General features: G+C 41.4%; 1 protein-coding gene across 1 annotated transcript; it reads right to left on the reverse strand.

Moving 5' to 3' along the window:
* Window positions 1-13,638: 13,638 nt before the first annotated feature.
* Window positions 13,639-16,448, reverse strand: LOC125314029 (F-box protein At5g03100-like). Its single transcript, XM_048275483.1, has 3 exons — window positions 15,519-16,448; window positions 14,495-14,680; window positions 13,639-14,027 (listed from the first exon to the last, which is right to left on the reverse strand). Exons 1-3 carry the CDS (start codon window positions 16,446-16,448, stop codon window positions 13,698-13,700), a joined length of 1,446 nt encoding a protein of 481 aa, XP_048131440.1. The 3' UTR covers window positions 13,639-13,697.
* Window positions 16,449-16,914: the final 466 nt, after the last annotated feature.

Below are 16,914 nucleotides of genomic sequence, written 5' to 3' on the forward strand. Positions count from 1 at the left end.
CCATGATCTCCATCACTACTTGAAAATTGTTAACCACGACGGGGTAAGAAATTAATCTCGGTGAGCCAACGCCTAAGCCCGATTAGGACGTTGATTTGCTCAAACACCCTTAAAAGCAATCACATCAGTATATAGCATATATTTCAACCACATGCAAGCTTACCCTCCAGGCCACACATATTGCAATGCAAACTCGACTCAACAGCCAACCAACTAAACCAATTCAACCCATTGCAAAGCATCACAACACTTGCATGCACAGGACACCACACGTAGTCCATTTATTATCAGATCGGACTCGTAGGTCTCGCACACTAGTCGGTTAGTGCCAACACACTAGTCGGTCGGTGCTCTTCCCGGCGGCACTGCATCGTCCCTTACTTTCGATGACGGCTTCTGATAGTCCATGTGACTCCGCTCGAACAACTAGAAGACAATGATTGTCGACACGGCACGGAGTAAATAAGAATCCTTAAAAGGTTTAGGCCCATCACAAGCTGCGACCGGCAAACGTACAGCCGTAAGACAATGACTAACGCCCATCCAGCAACCGGAAGACAATAATTGCCAAGATTGATCGACCGGAAGACAATGATCGTCGGAATTATCCCATTATGTGACCACTCGTGCACTTTGACAACCAACCAGTTCATTTCTTGGATTTTGGTCGAATGCTCATACTTACATGTTCAAATACTTGGCCCAATGCCGTTTTCATGCAAAAACATACAATTTTATCTCATACGTGGTCACATGAATGCGCAATTTATATCGATCGACGGACTAAGCAATTTGGGGCGATTAACCTCTAATCGGACCCCCGCAACAATTAACTGCCAAACTAGCATTCACAACCAACAATTCATAAGTCAATTAGTCAATTGCAGCCAGTCTATTATTAATTTCAATTTCAATTTCAATTGCGCGCTCATCTCTGACCTATCGCTCGCTTGCGATCAATCAACGCAATCAATCAAATCAATCAATTCTACTTACCAATTAGCCATAGATAATCTAGCTAATTAACTAATCTTAACTAATTACGGTCATTTAGCCTGAACCATATTTCTATCTAGTCCGACCGTAATTAATCTATCTAAACACCCTAATTAGCTAATTAAACTAATCCGAACGCAATTAGCATCCTAATCAAGAGTTAGGGGCTAACTCACAATTTTAATTAGCTCGAGCGGTCTCAAAAAGGGCCGCCACAACGCAAACTCGGCCCGATCCGGCCCGACGACGACGACGACTCGTGGCCCAAAATGAACTTCGGGCTTCCAACTTGATCAAGGGCGGTCCGCGGGACTTGACGACACTTCGGTACAGCAGCTTTGGACTGCGGGGTGGCGGCCGGTGGAGGGAGCTGGCCAGAATAGTGGCTAGCCGACATGAATAGTGCTCGGGCAGAGGAACACGGAGCATAATAGTGGGCGTCGGGGGCTGTTTTTGGGGGTTTCGGGTAGCCAAAGGCTGGGGAAAAGTTGGTCAAGGCTGGGGGTCTTTGGGGTGGCCAGAGGTGGCGCCGGAGGTGACGGCAGACGGCCGGAGGCGGCTAAACCACGGCTGGACAAAATGGGCGCCGAAACAGGGGAAATCGGGTTAGAGCCGGGGAGGTCCGGCCGGGGCTCAAATCAGGCTCTACAGGCAGTGATTGGTTGCCGGTGGCTCTGGGGGACGTCAAGGGGTCGAGGGCGACGTCCTAGGGTGGTCGGCGGGCAGTGGGTGCAACCGAAACACGGTGGAGGACGATGAAACAGTGGCACGGCGAAAACAAAACAAGCGGATCGATGGGGTTGTTCTGAGGCCGATTGGCAGCTCCGAGGCGGCGCACGCCGGTGGGTCGATGTCCGGGGCTCGAGAGGGAGACGTCAAGGTAACCGGTGGCGGTCGAAAGAGACGCTGGGCGACCGGGCAGCACACACAGCCCACTGGACCCGAAAAAGAGCAGGGGACATCGGGGCTGATTTCGGGGCTTCCCGATAGTGAACGGCGGCCGGGATGGTGGTGGCGAGGTGGCCGAGCGACGGTGGGGGCCCGAGGTGGTGGTCGGAGGTGGTGGTGTCGCACAAAAACGGTCACGGAAGGAGATGGGAGGCTCGGTGTGCGTGGGGCATTTCAAGTGAGCAACAAGGGAGGGCCCCGCAGACGTGAGGGAGAGAGAGAAGGTCACGTGGGCAGCTAGAAAATTTGACCAGATTTGACTAGTAGGGGAGGCCCACGGGTCTCTTCAAAATTAATAGTTTTTGTCTCACATGAATAATATCCAAGGGTGGTTTCGTAATTCGACAAATCGGGACCGATCGGATTTTTGGCTTAACCGATTGGGAATAAAATTTGGATTTTCACGGCCTGGGTTCGGTCCGGAAAAAAGCTAGGCACGAGGATTAGAAATCCTAAGTTGCGGCAACAGAGATTTCGAGATCCAATCGAAATCGAACGACATTTCGCAACTCGTCCAAATTCGTCACTTTCGTCCTTGCGATCCGAAATTTGCACCGACTAAAATTCAATTTTCTTCCTTTTTTATTGAATTCGGGCAAATTACATAGTCCGAATTTCCCGAGCGCCACAGTCTCAACCATTTTTTAGCAAATTTTGGGTCTGTTTGATAGAATTAACCAAAAAACCAAGAAGCTCTGTAGAATTGACAGAAATACTCGTGGTTGGGTTCTTGCATGCAATTTACATGCATAAAAGCTGGTGTTTTCCAATAATTCTATGTCCTTCATACTTGGCCATGGATATTATCTCCGTCTCTGTCTGTTCCATGTTTAATATATCGAGAAGATGCGTTGAAGTGCATCTGCCGGTGAAATTGATTGCCTTAATTAGATTCTTTTATTTACTTAGCCCATGAGACAGACACATGAAGAATATCTGGTTATGAAGTGCCATTGCACTCGGTTGCAGTTGTTGCAGAGACACTCGTCCATTCGAAATGGGAGCACTGTGATGATGCGGATTGTACCTTCACTGTCTTTTTCAATATGAAAGAGCACACTGTGTATGTCAAAAAAGGAGGCCTTATCTGCAAACCTTCTTGGAGAGAGAATTGTGGACATGTTCCATGTCATAATCTTTGCAGCCAGCCCAAGCATCTATGCAGAGCAACTGCTTGACATACTGGATCCATACCAGAAGTTAATATCAAGTCGAGTTTATCGTGAATCATGCACTTTTTGTGATGGGACATACACGAAAGATTTGACCATCTAAGGTTTTGACTTGGCTAAAGTTGCTATTATTGATTATTTTCCACAGGTACTCTCCTGTCCACTTCCTATTCAGTTACTTGTTTGCCTCTTGCTGACTTCGACTTTCATTTTCCTTGTCGTGCTTACCTTGAGTGCTCATCTTTTTTGTGGTGTGAGTTGTGCTTTACCATGTACTTTCAATTGGGTTACCTTCTGCACTCTCTAGTTTAAAAGCTTCTGGTTTTCACCCTGAAAATTGAAGTTCGACCGCAATACAAATAAAGTGGTTCTATGGGTCATATCTGTCTGAATATGATTTGCCGTCCAGATCAATTGAAAAGGCGTCGATTCAGGAATCCAATTTGTTATTTGCTGAGGGTGCACACAAGTGGTTTAAATCTAGAGCAGAGGGTGGAAAGTGTAAATTCAGATTGTTTTGTGCAAGTGCTTCCAAATGATACACACTATATTTGCAAGGAAGTGTTGTGAAGAATCATTGAATACCTTTTTCCTTACATAGAATTCTTACTTTTGGGGGTTGCTCCACTTTGATTATTTCAGGTATTCCGGTTGCAAGTGAATAATGGAATTCCTATTAGGAGTTGGTTTGATGATCCATCAGATTGTGCATTAGTAGCACTCCTTCCCTTTTTAGAGACTCTGGTTGGGGCTTATGATGTACGTCCTATAATTACTAGAAGATTCGGTAACAAGGAATAAGAACCCTCGTCATCTACACTTTTTAAATAGCAGTCCCGTTTCCTATTGTTTGCCCTCTTACTGTTGTTTTCTTTTATTTGGTGTTTAGATAATTGTTATAGGTCAAAGCATAGATTGTCGTATTCCTGAGTCTCCTTCAATTGCTTCTAAGTTTTTCCATATTTTCCTTCCTATTGACAGTTCCACGGAGTGTATTGGCTAATTTTGTAAATAGATGGTTCCAGAAAGAGCTTGGGGATTTCTGCTGTGGTTTAAAAATGAGCTATAGCATTCTTCATAGGGGTGTGTAAGCAAACCTCATATTATCGATTTCAGCATTTCTTTTTCTGGCTTCGTATGTCTGGCTAGGAAGCTAATTTTTCTTGATCTCTTGAGACCTTTTTTCCCTGCATAAAGGAATTGAAATTATCCCTGATAAATTCTTCCTGTTTGTAGTACCCTTTTTTAACCTCTTTAGTAATTGGTATAACGGTCTGATTGACAGAAACATCGGCACAAGATAGTATTTGGGGGATTAAGCAGAAAAGAATATGTATATTCGCATGAGCATAAATAACTAAGAAACTAGATCACAGAACTTCTTCACTAAAACTGGATTCAGATGCATAAATGTGTTAACTGCTAACATATTACCTCGACAATATCGTTATTGGTCATGGGGATCTAAACTTAGTTTACGCTAGTTTATAGCTCCATAAAATATTGTTTTGTAATTTGCGACAGTTAGGAGATATTGGACATGCACTAAAAGTGAGATCTTGCTACTTGTAGCAGACTTTATTTCATCGAAATGGTGCTGTCTAGCCTTCTCGAGGATATGAAGTTCTTTTTGTAATGATCCAAATATGGGAACAAAATGTAAGTGCAGGAACTTAATAGAAATTTAGTTCCGAGTAGTTATGGAAATACCGGACCTTGTCATGACGGATAAAGAGAGTGTTACTGAGCTGTAACATTCTTCATTTAATATGAAGATAAAGTAGTGAATTTTCGGAATTTTTTGTTCTTAGATCTGATCTTCTGTCATACTATGACCTGCAGATATCTCTCTCATTCTAAGTGGTTGAAGAATTTGAAGACTCGATTTATCTGGTTGAAAACACATTCCTGAGTATTCATTTGGCGCAATTCTTAGTGTACTTTTAAAGGGCATCTATTTATAACTTTGTGGAGAAATTGATTTCGCTTGTTTCCTCACTTTCTTTGGTAATGTGACTAGCACCGCATCTGGTTCTGTTTTCTTTTGGAGCGGCAAGAACAGTCATCATATATGCCAGAGTTATAAATTTGTAGAAAGGTGATGTAGTTACAGCTCCATATTGACTGAGACAGGTTGCTACAATGAGTTGCAACTGGCCCTGGACATGGTTGTTTCTTTGATCGATGTCCACTAAAGCAGGCAAAAGGTGCAACCTTGATGATGTTAACTTAAAAGTAACTCCATGCGAGAATAACCATTCATCAGAATATTTGCTTAGGTGAATAATGTAATGTCATATGAAATAAAAAATGATGAAGAAAGTGTAACTTAGGAATGACAGATCGCTCTTGGGATTCAATTAAGGATGACTTCTGTTAAGATTTGGTATTGTGTCTCTTCTCAGGTTCCATTTGGGTGTTCTCGATCTTATTTAGTTGAATGGGGTCAGCTGAGGTAAAGTTCTTTCTTTTTGCTTCTCAGAATTGTCATTTGCTAGCTACATAAATCCACCCGCTTGCTTTCTTCATTGTACTTCTTATTGCTCTTATGCATTTGTAACGTTTTCTGGCATCCTCTACCTTTAACCTTTCATTGGAGCAATTATAGAACACGTGCAAATAATCCTCCATGGTCATCGTGCTTTCCTTGTTTTATTACGCTGGCATATTTGATGATAATTATAACCTTTGTTTCACGCTCGGTCTTAGGGGAAGAGAAGTGGCTGTCTAAAAGTAATAATTATAAATCTTTTGGCTGTGCAGAAAGATGTTTCTGTCCACTGACCTTTTGGCTAGCTCTCCCGTCTTGATTGAGGAATAGGGTATCAATATTCTTTGAGCATCAAACTTCGGGGGTTCATTTTCTACCGAAATGGCTTGATGCCAATGTAGATTGCTTAAAGTATAAGGCTATGCTCTTATGAAGTTATAATTTTCAGCATTATTTTTCCTTTCTTGAAGAGAGTTTAAAACCATGGACGGGACCAGGATCACAAGATAGAAGCTTAATTTAGCTTGAAGTACTCGAGTTGAATATTTGGGGTATAAGAGGGACTTTATTGGTGAGCATTAGGAGTTGGGAAGATGCATCTAAGATTAAGAATTTAGCAATGGGCATCGAATTGTTAGGAATTGTTTGAATTGGAGCACTTTTCGTCGTTTTGGGTGTGAAAAATTCCCGTAAGAAGCTACTGATCAAAATTGAGATTGTGTCGATGTTGGTATCAACAGCCAACTATGCTACAATGGAGACGTCTTAAATCAGATGGCACGAACGGTTTACCGATTCTGCCATTGGCCTGGCATATTCTTAATAATCATAGTATTAATTTCTTTTTCCTCCAGATGTTTGTATGCCTTACTTGCAGGTCCTCATGAATCAAGAATAGAGTTGCTGTGCTGTAGTGTATGCTGAGTTGCTTCTTTGACTGAATCTATGTGTCCGAGTGTCGAACTCCTGATTGTAACATTCCCGGAAGTTTGAGAAGCTATCAACTGTTGTACCCTTCTTGTACTTGGAGTTAAATTGTGTAATTGTGACATAATCCTGTATTTGCTAATGTTTGCTAGTCATGCAACGCTAATTTGCTAATTGTGATTTAGTATTGTCCTTCTATGCACTCGTGTTCCTTGTTCTGCTAGTATTTGACAGTTCGCCTCCATGTATGTTCACTCTCTCCTAACCCTAGTTTTATGAAACAAGATTCAGTCTTCTTGCTACAATCATCAGAAGATTTTCTATGGGAGCTGCGAACTTTCTATAATTTAAACTTTAGGAAACGCGGGTCAAGCTTTTACTATCCTCACTTTTTATTGGCAATGTGTATTTTACGTGTGAATTATGTAAACCATTTAAAAACATTCCTTCAATGGTCTTATCAGACTCTCATTCGTGAAAAAACTCTCCACGGAAGCAAATTGAGGGTTGTGATGCGTCATTGGCTGTCATTCAATTTATCCGGTACTTATTTTTACGTACTTGAAGGATGCTCTCCTTCACTTGGAAATTATGTTATCCCTGGCTGAAAAAGCGAAACACGATACTTCACGCCCTTTATTTGAGTGGCTTTTTCTTAGTCAAATTCCCCGAAGCGGAAGCTTATACTTGCTTTGAGGTGGTAAAACGAGCGCCTCGATTTCATTGGAAAGGAGTTCCTCATAACATTTTTCACTCGGCCTATTTCGTGGAACGGTTGGAGATGTTCACACATGAGAACATAAGAAGCATAAGTGAAATTCTTATTCCTCCTTAATTAAAGAACCTATCCACTCAAGGATAGCACAGAGCAATAAGATGATATCATCGGGAACCTACACCATGTGATTGATCAGCTTGTCGACTCTTTTATCCGCTGAAGGGGTCCCCATTTTTTCCCTGGAGTAGAGGAGGTGAAAACAGAAGCCAACATAAGAAAGTAGTGACGAGACTAAATAAAGAATATTCTGTTAGATCATCTCGAAACATGTTTACAACTAACATATTGTCAATAGCACCAAATTCAGAACCATGCAAAATCAATATAGACGGGGTAACATTTGAAGAACCGGATTGAATGAATTAGGATAGCATATTTTCTATTGAATTAGGAAATGAATTGAAATGTAAAGATATTCTAAAATCTTCGGCAACAACAGAGGTACAGCTCAAGTCACCATCAAAAGCTTTTTTTGGATGATGCGCTTGGGTTATTTACTTATGTTTTCCCTTGTATATGCCACATGAACCCGGTTGCAGCACAGCAAGGTGCCTATCTAGCTTATTGTTTTAACCCGGTGGAGGAGTGTGAGGAAAATCCAGAAGGTCCTCCTTTCCTGTTCAGAGGAGGGGGCTGCCATTGGTTACGTCCTTTTAGGTATATGAAAATTTGCTGAAGCGTCCATCTGTGAAGTCTAAGAAAGCCGCTCCTCATTTGTCCTCCTCATGAAGAATTATCGAGATCAATTTGGATACTTTGAATACAAATGGAGGAATTAAGCTTATTCTAATTACATTATCACAGCAAAAGCGGTGCATATCTGTGTGTTTATGATCTTTCTTCGAGACTATTCACTAAAGCTCATTACATTTTGGATTTCACCATTCCATCTGTGTTTTTGATAAGCAAAACTATTAGAAATTTTATCTTATTTCTAATTTTATTATCATACTGTGGTTGAGTCAGCCTTTCAATTTGCCAAAGACTTCATAAGTAGTTATGCCAAAAGTGTGAATGACCTTACTATCCCTCAAACCTACATGCTTTGTCATCGGTATCTAACACTCTTAAATGGGCAGGAGGATGCTACGGATAATCGGGATAGATCCGACAAATCTAAGTACTTGGGAGGTGTGGGAGAGCATCCATCAGGATTTGACATTTTTCTCTTATTGTTTTTAGCTACATATTGACTTGGTTATGCATTCATTTTCTGATTTTCGTTCTCTCATGAATTATTTGTCTGAAATGAATCTATAGGGGCTAGCTTTTCCTTTTGGTTACCTGGGTGATGGATCTATTTTTATACTCATTTGTGATTAAATATGTGTTGATGTGTGAAAACACAGGGAGAACTAGAATCAGTAGTTAGGTGGGCACAAACAACATGACATATTATCGAGTGTTAAGTGAAATTGAAAAGGATGAGAATTGGATTGTATCATCAAAAGTTGAAGCATCCAGATATTTAACTAAGGAAATTGGCTTAGCAATAAAGAAAGTTAACTTTTTTTGAAAAGCAGTCTTTCTTTTTCTTTTTTAATCGAATTCCATAAATTTTGTCTTTAGTGGGGACAAACTTGTTAGTAATTTCTAAATGTATATCCAATCTGCAGAGTCCGGTTTGCTTCTTCAATGTGCTCTGAAATAGTCATTACTTTCATGCATCCTTTGCTACCGTAACAGTTGGAGTTTGCTAATTGCGGGAACACGACCATTCCAATTAATTTGGAGACTATTTTTTCTCTAATTTTGGGGCCTGGTGAACTACCCAACACGTAAAGTGTCTCCATTGCTACTGTTTTGACTCTCATCCATCAAAGATGTTCCTGCAGCTAGATAGTCCCTTTTGCGCTCTCTCGTCTTGTCATCATTTTACATCCTTTTGTTACTTTGCTGCAACTACAATAAGGGAGGGAACCAGTTCTTGTTGGAGAGATCATATGACTGTTGTTTATCTAAATTGATGCGACTAATATCCTGTTTTTCCCCTACCTTTCTTTCAAGCACCAATTTTTCTTGTTGGATACGGCATTGGGGTAAGCATCCTTTGCTGCCAAGGATGCCATAATTTTCCTGGTAGTGTATTTGATCCCCCACGGGGTGTTTCTTTTCATTAATACATCCGTACACCACGAATCTTACCCCATGCCTCAATCCTTAGAATTTTTACTTCTTAAATGGAAGCAGGCTTCGTTATCCTTTACTTGTCAGATCATCCGGTCAATTCAATACTTTTCGTGTACGAACATTACTTGTTTAACGAGGAACTACTTATTCCGCTTGTTGAGTTGAGGCTATTTTATTTTCCTGGTGCGCATGCCGTCATAGAGTTATTAGTTTGCTTTTGAGGAGTTCAATTCTAATGCCTTGGTAGATTTGGTAGGGAGCACTAGATTTTGTTGAGGCATTGTCGGAGGCAGATGAAATCTTTGAAACGAGGGGTCATGTGACTACCAAAGTTGCAAAGTATATCAGATTTCTATGTCTCTGACATGTTTATAGCGTCTTGACGTCCCGATGATGTTACAATGGATGATGAGGATGCCACCGAATAAACGCCCGGGTACAAGGGTGATGAGTCAAGTACGTTCTTTGATGTTTCTGACAAATACATGATGGTACAACTTCTAGGGAGTACACTTATTACTAGTGCAACCGAAGATACCAAGTCACATGAAGAGGGAACAGTTGATCTAGATGGATCCAACTTTGATATGTCAATAGATCAGATGAGATGCTACAACTCTGAATCAGTATGCCATTTCGACGTGGGCGAAGCAGAGTGCTTCGATCCACATTTGTTCATCGAACATTACATTGACTTTTTCGATGAAGTGTTAAGTTTTCAACTCACAAAGATCGCACAAGGAAATTCAGAAAAAGGAAGTCTGTGACATTGGTGCTTGATCTTGATGGCAAGAAGCTTAGTTTATAGTTTGCCTCTCTCTCTCTCTCTCTCTCTTTGGTTGAAGTAAACAAACGATTGTAATTATCTGTGCGTATGATAGGTAGACCGACAGAAAAATTGAACGAATACAATTTCATAGCCTAGGGAGAAACTTTTGATCCCGCATGCTCACCTCTCCTTTTCGTTTCTTATCCCTTAAAAGGAAAAGTTTGTTGTTCCAATTTCTCCGTTGTAAACAAAAGCGTCAGAATGCAAAGTCAATGTCTTGTGGAGATACTAGGACACCCGCCGAGGTTCCGCCACTTTTAATGTCAATTTCGAACCGAATAGCTAGTCAAATGCTACTTCTAAAAGAAAGCAGTATTTATCCGGTGCTGCCTTGCCTCTACTAATCATCACCTTTCCTTGTCATGTATCAATGCTTCTTGTTAGTTTCATCGTCTTATGAAAGCCCTTGACAGAAACTTATCTATGATTTTTCCCATCGGGATGAAATGCATATTGTAAATATGCTTATGTTAGCTGTCTATTCTAGACGAAGAGAGCCGGACATATTATACGATTTTGAGTGATAAGCACAATTTTTCATGAAACTTGGGTATTCTTGCAAGTTGAGCACAATTTTTAAGTATAATAAAAGGATCATATAAGTTTAATAGGCAAACATGAGCTCGGAGCTGTCCTGTTCTTTGTTGTAGCCAATGTAATCAATATCCGATTACAAAGGAGGGTATGAGTGTTGCCATATCCTTGGGAGGGAACATTACCGCCGCATGCCACAATCGGAGAGTGAGAGCAGTCATTAGCGAGTTTTTGCATCTTCCTTGTCATGTCCTGTGAGTGGCATGATCGCTTGAAATTTTATGTCGTGATGCTTGAAAGTGAAGCCGAGAAATGCTAGATTTTCCACGGAGTAAGTCAATATAACACTTCTGGAGGCAGCTGATCATATCTTGAACATGTAATTACTCCATACTTCATTACATTGTTTCTTTGGTGAACCAGTTATTTCTTATCGTAATTGCATATCTGGTGTCCGTCTTCACAATTTTTCTTCTCCCATCTTGGGGGGGTTTCCGCACTTTCAAATGTCACTATATGGATATTCTCCGGAATCAAGGCATACCGTAAAAACTGTTTATTTGATCAACCATGCATATATGTTCTAGTCTGAACTATTTTAACGCCATTAATATGCTTGCCTCGGTAGCAGAAGATTATCTTCTGGAATATATGCTAACTTTTGTGCCTTAGGCACGGCATGATTCTATCGATGGGGATTGGTTTTGCGCATAAGTTAGAAGAATTGTAATATCAACATCTTATGATGGTAGTGCGACCTCTCTCATCTATCGGGAGGCTGAAAGAGTAATATGCCTACTAATACCGGAAGTTTTATCGCCCTCATAATTTAAACGAGTTCAGCATACCAAAGACTTTTAGTCTTTGGCGGGTTCCGAAGAGATGGAATCGATCTAAAAGAAGGGTTGTGAAAGTAACCGACAAAGAAATGTCTACCCAAGAGAAGACTGGAGAAACATCTTCTATTCCCTATGGTATGGCTGCCTCGTCAACTGGTATTGGGCTGCGGCCTGTAGTAAGAGATTTCACGAAGCGAGTTGGTCAGGTATCTCATCCGACTATATGTTCGCTTCTAGTCTATTACATTTAAGCTAAGCATACACTTGTATTCTTGTGTGAATTAATTATTTTGGATTGACATCTTGGTGAAACAGATAACGAGACGCGCTACGGCAACCGATGAATGGTTTCGTGTTGAGAAATGTGAGAGCCTTTATGGGGTGATTGTCCCACAAGTGATTAGCGAAAAGTCATGGTAAAGTTCCCGTATAGCTCTTTAATAATACATTTCTCTCGTGTCCTTTGTGGCTTCTTTCCTTTCATTCTTAGATTTTTACTTGTCAATCTACTTGGAACTTAAATGCTAAGGTTGACATGTCACAATTTTTGTCTCCATCGAAAAAAAGCATTGTTCTAAACGATAGAATTGACTCTTCTCCACAGTGTAAACATCCATTTTCCAGGCGGCATTTCACTAATGCGAAAATGCTTTGACGTGTGTCAAAGTTGTCTTGTGACAGTACATAGTGTCTAAAGCCGGTCTGCAATGCCTTAAATTTCATTATGAAAAGATAAGCACCGCATTTTCTCGTCGCTTTGTGTTCAGATTTCAGCACTTGCTATTTAGCATCCGTTTCGGTGTGCTCCGTTAAAATTCAATCAATCTGAGTCTTGAACAATTTGCACTTATCTATTTTGGCTTTCTCGGTCGAATTGCTAAGAGGTTGCTCCAGGAAATTATTGAAAAGGTTATGTCCTAGTATTGTTGCGGAGGTCGAAATTGAAGATTTTATTGGAGTTTAGAAAACCCGAATACGTTCACTCACAAGAGAGGGCCTTCACAAAACATGCTAACAAGCTAACTACCGGTCATGGCATATTTCTCTCTACACTAAGAAATGGAGACCGACTCCATCTAGGGATGGCGTGACGATTTGTTCGGTTGTTTGTTCTCGGGAAGATATCGCGGCTATATTTAGTAAGGTAGTTAAGGACAATTCGAGGACACCGACCGTAAAAGAAGCTTGTGAGGTCATTGTCGACATCCGTGAAAGATACCCTCGGGTGGAGCTGTACTTGAATAATAAGAAATTGGGAGACATTGTTGATCCGTTGAAGGAATATTTACCGGGGATCTTTCCCGAGCGGATTCTCGGATGAAAAATCTTCGAGCAACAGCATAGGTACAGCTCAAGTCATGATCAAAAGCTCTTTTTGGATTATGCGCTTGGATTATTTACTTATGGTTTCCCTTGTATCTGCCACATGAACACGGTTGCAGCACAACGAGGTGCCTATCCGGCTGATTGTTTTAACCCGATGGAGGAGTGTGAGGAAAATCCAAAAGGTCCTCTCCGAGTTCGGAGGAGAGGGGTCGCCATCGTTACGTCCGTTTAGGTACGTAAAAATTTGCTGAAGCATCCATCCGTGAAGTCTAAGAAAGCCGCTCCTCGTGAAGAATTATCGAGATCAATTTGGATACTCTAAATACAAATGTAGGAATTAAGCTTATTCTGATTACATTATCATAGCAAAAACGGTGTGTATCTATCTGTTTATCATCTTTCTCCGAGATTATTCACTAAAGCTCCAACGCACCTGAAAATGTTATTCGCTTATTCATAAATTTCGGACGGAGAGAAAGTCGAGCAACGTCGCAAGCAAAACGCCCTTTCATTTGTCGATAATCCAAAGCACTACCATTAACCTCTTTCCTTAAGAGGTTCATAAATACAGATGAACTAAGCTCGAAAGTTTAAATTAGATTACATGTTAAGAAACCTAAAAACTGTCACGGTTCGAATAAGAATAAGCAGTGTAGTGCCCGGGGCAACATGCCTTGCCATGAGATCAACTCGATACCCGGGTTTTCATGTACCTTTTTTAGGACGCCTATTTGAAATGATAATCAAAGACAATTTCAGCATTTTTGGAAGCTCTTTGATAGCTGAGCACATTTTGGATCACTTGAAGTTGTTTTTGTCCATCTGGTGTGGGCGGCAATTTAGCCTTGATAATCAACTTCTCCAGCACAAGTGCATCCCCAAGAAGGAACTTAATTAGGGCGAGCAGATGTTTCGACTCACCAACATAAGCTTCACAGCCGACGATCTCAACTCTTTTGAGATGTTTCACCAAACATTCAAAGTTCCCCTTCCGTGAGCACAAAAAATCTTCTTCGTCGAAGTTGAAACGTTCTTCAGATTCTCGATGAAGCTGAAACTGCACATAAATACCCCATTCAAGAAACAAACTTCACATGAGAAGCTGAACCACAGGAGGGGGGGAAAAAACTTCATTGGCTCACTAAAATTTCAAACAAACGATTTCCATTAGTCCTCTGCAGATGCTAGTTAGTCTTACTTTAATTTAAGCTCTCAAACTCGTCTACACATATAAACATGTTCTCTTTCTAGGTGCTCATCGCTAAACTCTTAGTTCAAGATTCGAACGCTACATGGCAGCAAAAGGACCTCCAGTCCAACACTGCAGTTACTTTAAGACATGAACCAAACAGCTTAATGTTGCCCTGCACACAGGCTGCTAGACTCACAGGGTTGGGCAATTTTCAATTGCTGGAACAAATAAGAGTTAGAGATTGATCTTCTTTATGTGCTTCTAAAGTTTTAACTCATTGTTTAAACATCAATGCGAAAGAGAAGTCAGCACAAGAAGCGAATCGAAAATACCATAGCAAAGGAACATACCATCGGAAAGCAAGTCAGGTATATGACTAATTTTTCCAGGCACTGTGAACTTCGTAGCATGTATGCTATCCCGGGAAGGTCCCATTGATTAACTGGTGCATGTAGTATCAGATTCTGACATTTTGACAATGGAGACGGCACTCCATCCATCTCCAAGAGGGACAGAACCTAAGGAAATTAAGCGAGCAAAATAGAAAATGTTAATTGACATTTCTTTTTCCCGTTCAACATGAATAAGGAATAACAAAAATTTACAGTCCATCCAGATTCGATATCCTCTGACCCCGTCTCGCAGCTGGGAAAAGACCAATGAGGACACCACGGGTAAAAATGAACAAGGGAACGTATTTAAGAATCGAGACTGTTTACATATGCTTCTCAGATAAGACTTATGATCTTTGAAAGATCTGAAAATTCAAGTAGTGGGTCACCCGAGACAGCGAGCCTATTTATCGACTGAAGTTTCCAAGTGAATCATTCTACTGCCATTGTAAAATATTCAGGGGATACCCAAGTAGCATTTATTATGGAATGGCGGCCTAAGGTGACAAGAGAGCACGACCCAGTTCAGTCAACCTAAGATGACTAGGTCCATGACCCTTCGCCATATATCCAGATAATTGTATTTCCTCTATAAACTGGAGGAATGAATTGAAAAAAAGTAACTCTTTCAGATAATCTCTTTGTGCATTTTTCTTGTGAAAGTAAAGAGTTTGACAATGTGGCGTTGAGCAGCATCCAAAACAGTTACCAATACCTAGTGGCTTTCATTGTCCCTAATTGAGTGAGATCCCAGATCCATTTACTTGAAATGTAAACGGAGGGAAAAAAAGCTCCAAGGTTCACCAGTTCGTAACGACAAACTTATGAATCATCCTATCAGCCAATGATTAATTACACATGAGATCACAACGAATCCCCTTGATGAAATCAAGAATGCCGCCAATCACAGACCCCACTCAACACGAGCTGGTCTTATAAATAGTAAGAAAAATTGAGGCTGTACCTGCAAACACCAACCGCCGGTGGTGATGGTAGGAACTCCGCGCACCTTCTCAAGAAGATGCCTCAACAAGTCGCGGCCCTTGGAATTAGGATCCCGACTTTCAACGGAAAAATCTAAATCGGCTTCCACCAAAGAAGACACGTTGTCAAGCCTGAACCCAGCATGATTCCCTCCTATTACGCGCAAGGAAAGCAAATGCGGGGCGCAAAGTTTCTTCACGTAAGAACCAAAGCCGAGGCTAACGAGCACCAACTTTTTCAAACATAATGAATCAATTATAATGTTGTTCACGCCCTCGCATCTGGACAACACAAGGGACTCCAAAACAGGACATCCCCTGAAGATTCGCCCGAGGAAATCATCACTCAACTGGGCATCTTCGATCGACAAGACCTTAAGACAAGGCCACCTAATAGTCATATCCAACGAGAAACAGCACTTACCGACGTCCAGGCGCACCAACCGGCTGAAGCAATACAAGAACTCCGGCAGTACATAAAAAAACCGCGACCATTGAGACAGCCGCAAGCGGAGATCCTCCACGGAGCGCCGCACCGCGAACCGGAGCCATAGGTCGATCTTGGGGCGGTCGGCCTCGTCGTACATGAAGCGGGTGAGGTGGAATTTCTTCACCGTGGGGGAGGAGAACTGACTCAGGACGCTGTCGACAATGGACGGGAAGAACAAGGGACTGTCAGGCGGGGGTTCAAAGTATACATCGTATCCAACGAAGACAAGGTCGGTGGCGGTGGTCCAAGTGGGCCGCCAGCGCTTGGAGAGGACGCAGGTCTTGACGACGTCGTGGATGGGCAGAAAAGAGAAGATGTTGTGGATCATGGCGTCGGGCAAGCCGCTGATAAGGTCCCTACGGCTCAGAGGAGGAGCGGAGCACTCGCGGTGGATGGCGCCGTGCACGGAGGTCTCCGCCATGGAATTGAAATTCTAGGGTTTTTCTGCGGACGTTCTCCCCCGAGCTTCCTTATCCTTTTTCCTGTACACGCTCCTTTCAATTGAACTTCTTTTTTTTTTTTTCTTTTTTAGTAGACACCAAAATTAAACTTAAAGAAAAAGGAATTAAGTAATTACCCCAACTTACGTGGGGCAGTGGAGGAAGCATGCGCAAGTGATCCGACTTTGGGATCTTTTATTACCAATAGCTGATTATCTTATGGCTCAAACCTTCCATAAATGCTTCGTTTTGCAGTTAATTAGTTATTTTAGTATGATTTTCTTTAAATACTTCTTTTTCAAATTTAGAATCTTATTTCACGATCCAACGACTTTAGCATGGGTTTAAGGAAGATCTTCTAAAAGCGTATATGATGTCGTAAAAGCAAGTGTGAAATAATGTACAACATAAATACAAACTTGAAGCAACAATTACATAACTAAATAG

This window comes from Rhodamnia argentea, chromosome 3 (genome assembly GCF_020921035.1).
Source record: "Rhodamnia argentea isolate NSW1041297 chromosome 3, ASM2092103v1, whole genome shotgun sequence".
Classification (NCBI taxonomy): Eukaryota; Viridiplantae; Streptophyta; class Magnoliopsida; order Myrtales; family Myrtaceae; genus Rhodamnia; species Rhodamnia argentea.

Coding starts and splice junctions, on each gene's coding strand:
- LOC125314029 (XM_048275483.1), bottom strand. CDS start 16,448: ATGGCGGAGACCTCCGTGCACGGCGCCATCCACCGCGAGTGCTCCGCT. Junction 14,681..15,518: donor CCGGCGGTTGGTGTTTGCAG/GTACAGCCTCAA, acceptor TAATTTCCTTAG/GTTCTGTCCCTCTTGGAGAT. Junction 14,028..14,494: donor TGGTATGTTCCTTTGCTATG/GTATTTTCGATT, acceptor ATTTATGTGCAG/TTTCAGCTTCATCGAGAATC.